At 41.2% G+C, this 4318-nt stretch overlaps 1 protein-coding gene across 1 annotated transcript in view; it reads left to right on the top strand.

The window, feature by feature from the left end:
- The window catches only part of LOC138023449 (uncharacterized), a 756-nt gene extending 545 nt beyond the window's left edge, over window positions 1-211 (top strand). The window contains exon 1 of the mRNA XM_068870450.1: window positions 1-211. This exon is cut by the window's left edge and continues 545 nt beyond it. Within this exon, the coding sequence (XP_068726551.1) occupies window positions 1-211 (211 nt within the window).
- The last annotated feature ends 4107 nt before the right edge of the window (window positions 212-4318 follow it).

The raw sequence follows: 4318 nt of genomic DNA, 5'->3' as shown, positions 1-4318 counted from the left end.
TGTGCTAATGGTAGATCGTGGGTTTGAAATACAAGATGACCTTGCACCTTTGGGTGTGAGGTTGAACATTCCCCCTTCCTTAAAAGGGAAAGGTCAATTTCAAGAAGATGAACTTGTGGAAACTCGACGTATTGCCACGTTTCGCATTCATGTTGAGCGAGCCAATGAGGGAATCAAAAATTATCTTGGACTATGTGCCAATCACTATTAAGACTCGCATCACATTTATAAACCAGCAAGAAAAGTATATTTATTACAAACGTGCGAACATATATAATCAAGGGCTTGGGCCCACTTCATATAGTAGTCACGAGGTATAATCCTTCATATATATGCCACCAAATATAACATTAATCACAACATCTCCCCCCAAGTTTAACCTATTTAATTATTATTAAGTGCAATTGATGATATGGTTATATATAACAACAAAAGAAAAAAACCTATGAGGAATAGAAATCAAGATAAATGAACAAAAGCTATCCTTGAGTATACTATGTTCTCTGTATGTAGCTAAATAAGCCATACTTGGGTACACAACACTGAATGTGACCCATATCAGTCTTAAACTATTCAGTACATATCCTATTCAGTTCAATTCAGTTCTTATTCTAATTCCAAGCTGCCGTAAGTGTAGTACACATATCTCCTCGTAATTCAAGTAACAAAGTCGTTCAGGTACTCAGGTCGTCGCCTGGTCCTTTTCGGTCTACTGGGTCTTGTGGAACTACTGGTTGGCATAGAAGTGTCTTGGACTGTCGGGCTTGGCATATCCACTTCCTGACAGTTCACTGCTGTTGTTCCTCCTTTCTGTTGACTGCTACCACTACCACTCCGTTCGGTGGGGTTCTCTTGCACCGGCTCTGCAGTTGTCTCTTGTTCAGGTGGTTCCAGTAAATTCTCCTGCTCAACATTCTTTTGCTAAATGGGTTGATCTTTCATGTCACCCGCACCCATCAAAAGTGCCTCTCTCCAATCTGCACTCTGACCTCTCTCGTCTGCATTCTCCTGGTACATAAGGACATTTGCAAGTTTAAACTGACAAGCATCTCGCCGAACCTCCCGGCCATCTGTAATACGTCGCGCAGTAATAGCAGATCCACTGATTTTAATCACTGTTTAGAATACAGGCTCATATGGGGTTGACCATTTGTTCCTCTTTCTTTGTCTTAGCAGGACATGATCTCCCACTACAAATTTGTGTTCTTTACTGCTTCCACCTTCATCTGCCATCTTCTCCTTGTACTGCCGGTCGTTCTTATCCATCATTTTATCCCTACTGCTGCTCTCCGTCCGTGGCACTGTGTAGCCCAACTTATTTCTGATAGGCCTGTTCATCATAGCTTGATAAGGTAAAATGCCAGTTGCAGGATGAGGTGTGTCCCTGTAACCTGGACAGCCATGTTCCTATCTGGTCCCGATTTCCCTTGCAGGTGGGCAATTTTTTCTGTTTTATTAAGGGTCTGCGTAAATCTCTCCACCTGCCCATTAGCTCTAGGGTGATTTGGCTTGACTCGATGATGTACAAATCCTTCTTCCTTTGCAAAATCCTTAAATTGCTCTGAATTGAGCGGTGGTCCATTGTCAGAGGTTACCCGTCTCGGAATTCCAAGGTAAGCAAAATTCTTCTTCAGCTTCTCCTTAGTTTGCTTGAATCTAGTTGAAGACACCACCTCTACCACAGGATACCGGGTTCTCTGATCGATGGCCACTAAATTGCAATGACCATCCGGGTAAGGTCCTCCGAAATCAACAGAGATTTGTTCCCATGGTTCTTCAGGAATAACAGATGGCTTGATGGGCTCTTGTCTGTGACTCTTAGTAGCTACTTGACAGTCAAAATAGCTTCCAATTGTTTGGCCGATCAGGTGACTCATACTAGGGAACCAATATTTTCCACGGAGAATCTGCTTCGTTTTTGTCGTACCAAGGTGTCCTAATGTATGCGCTGACTTAAATGACTTTCTGCTGTAGGTTTGCTGGTAAAATAATTCTCTCCATGCGAAAAATCATGCCTTGAGATTCATACAGCTCCTCCTTGACTTGGTAGAAGGGAATCAAGTCTGCATCTCTTTTGCTGCTTTCCCAGTTCCCTTTCCGGATGGTTTGGCTCAACTTCCGCAATACTCTATCTTGACTTGTGTCTTCTCTAATTCTGTCCAATACCACTGCATGCTCTGTAGTAATCCCTGCCTTTAAAACCTTCTCTGTGTGATCATTTCCAATGACTGGCAATGGGTGTCTCGATAAGAAATCTAAAGGATCCAATTCATCTCTCCCAGGTTCATACTTCATTTCAAAGTCCACATCTTGCATGTCCATAACCCACCTTTGTCACTTTCCTCTGGAATTTTTATTGATGACTGGAAAAATGCGCGTGTGTGCCCGGTCTATAAAGGCAACGACCGTCGTGATATGGGAAATTATAGACCCATTTCAATCCTGCCAATAATAAGTAAAGTTTTCGAGAAAGAAGTTTTTCAACAGCTTTATCACTATTTGAAAGTTAATTCTGTTCTCTCTAAATTCCAGTCTGGTTTCCGCCCTCTCCACTCGACTGTCTCGGCGTTGATTCAAATGTGCGATGATTGGTCTGATAATATGGATAAGGGAAAATTGACAGGTGTAGTTTTTCTTGATATTCGTAAGGCCTTTGACTCAGTTGATCATTCGATTTTACAAGAGAAAGTTAAGTTTTATGGAGTCGCTGATAGAGAATTGATGTGGTTCAAGTCTTATCTTACTGCCCGACAACAACAATGTTTAGTAAATGGTTGCTCATCTTCTCAAAGTAACTTACTCTGTGGAGTTCCCCAAGGCTCTATTCTTGGCCCTCTCCTTTTCCTTATCTACATAAATGATTTACCAAATTGTTTAAAATTCACTACCCCCTGTTAATATGCAGACGATACTCAAATCTTTACCTCTAGTTTTGATATTGGCGCACTTGCCAATAATATAAATTCTGATTTAAAAAATCTAAGCGACTGGCTCACTGTTAATAAGCTCCAATTCCATCCTCTCAAAACTAAGTTAATGGTTGTTGGGTCAACATATAATTTGAACACTAAATCTGGAGATTTACCTAATGCAATCTCCATTGATAATAATTTGGTTTCACGTGTAACCTCTAACAAATGTTTGGGAGTTCTACTAGATGAAAAGCTTACATTTGAAACTCATATTGAGTATATATGTAAAAAGGCATGTGCTGGCATAGGTGCTTTGAGAAGAATTAAGCCTTTTGTCCCCCTCTGCACCCTCGTAACTTTATACAGATTACTCATTCAACCTTATTTTGATTACTGCTCACCCCTGTGGGATACATGTGGTAAGCAACTAAAAGATAAATTACAAAAAATTCAAAATCGTGCGGGAAGGGTTATTACAGGCTCTTCATATGATGTTAGGTCCACAGATGTGTTGAATAACCTGAAATGGAAATCCCTTGAAACCAGGCGCTTCCATACAAAGGCTACCCTTATGTATAAAATCCTCAATGATCTATCTGCCCCCCAACTGAGTAACTCCTTTGTAAAGCTAAATGATACTAACATAAATTACAATCTTAGGAATATCGAGACTGATCTAGCACTTCCAAGGCCATACACAAATCTTTTGAAGCGCAGCTTTAAGTATAGTGGTGCAATGCTCTGGAATAATCTTCCCTATAAGGCAAAGACCGCAAAATCCCTTTCTGATTTCAAACGCACACTTGCGTCCTCGCCCTTCATGCTTTCTATTGGATCGCACTGATTCTATGTAATATACTTCTATTTTAAATATATATATATATATATACTTTATTGTAACGTGTTTACCTACGCCCCACCTGGAAACCAGCTTTTGTTGTGTGTGGCTAGCGTAGTGAAATAAAGTTGTATTGTATTGTATTGTACCTTTCTATGCGGGGGGAAGGGGGGGGAAGCTTTGCTCACGGTTTGCTGAACATTGGCAATAATGGCTTGTGTGCTGTTACGATTGTAAACCTTGGAGCACCCTGCAGGTACATACCAAATCGATCCTTGGCCCATTTCACACACAACGCATCCTTTTCTGTCTGACTGTATCTTTTTTCCACATCAGTCAGTGACCGACTAAGGAAATGTACTGGCTGCCAGCCCTTAGCAGATTGCTGGAAGAGACCCGCTGATAGCCCTTCATTGTAGCTAGCTTCTACACCCACCATAATTGGTAGTTTGGGGTTGAAAAATGCAATTGTGTCCTTGCTCGTAATAGCCCCCTTAACTTCCTTAAGTGCCTTGTGTTGGAACTTGGTTTCGGTTCTTGCCAAGTCTCTGAGTGGTTTCGTGAGCGA

Source organism: Montipora capricornis, chromosome 11 (assembly GCF_036669925.1).
Source record: "Montipora capricornis isolate CH-2021 chromosome 11, ASM3666992v2, whole genome shotgun sequence".
Lineage (NCBI taxonomy): Eukaryota > Metazoa > Cnidaria > Anthozoa > Scleractinia > Acroporidae > Montipora > Montipora capricornis.
Note: the sequence above shows the minus strand (reverse complement) of the source record. Positions and strands in the feature narration are given on the sequence as shown.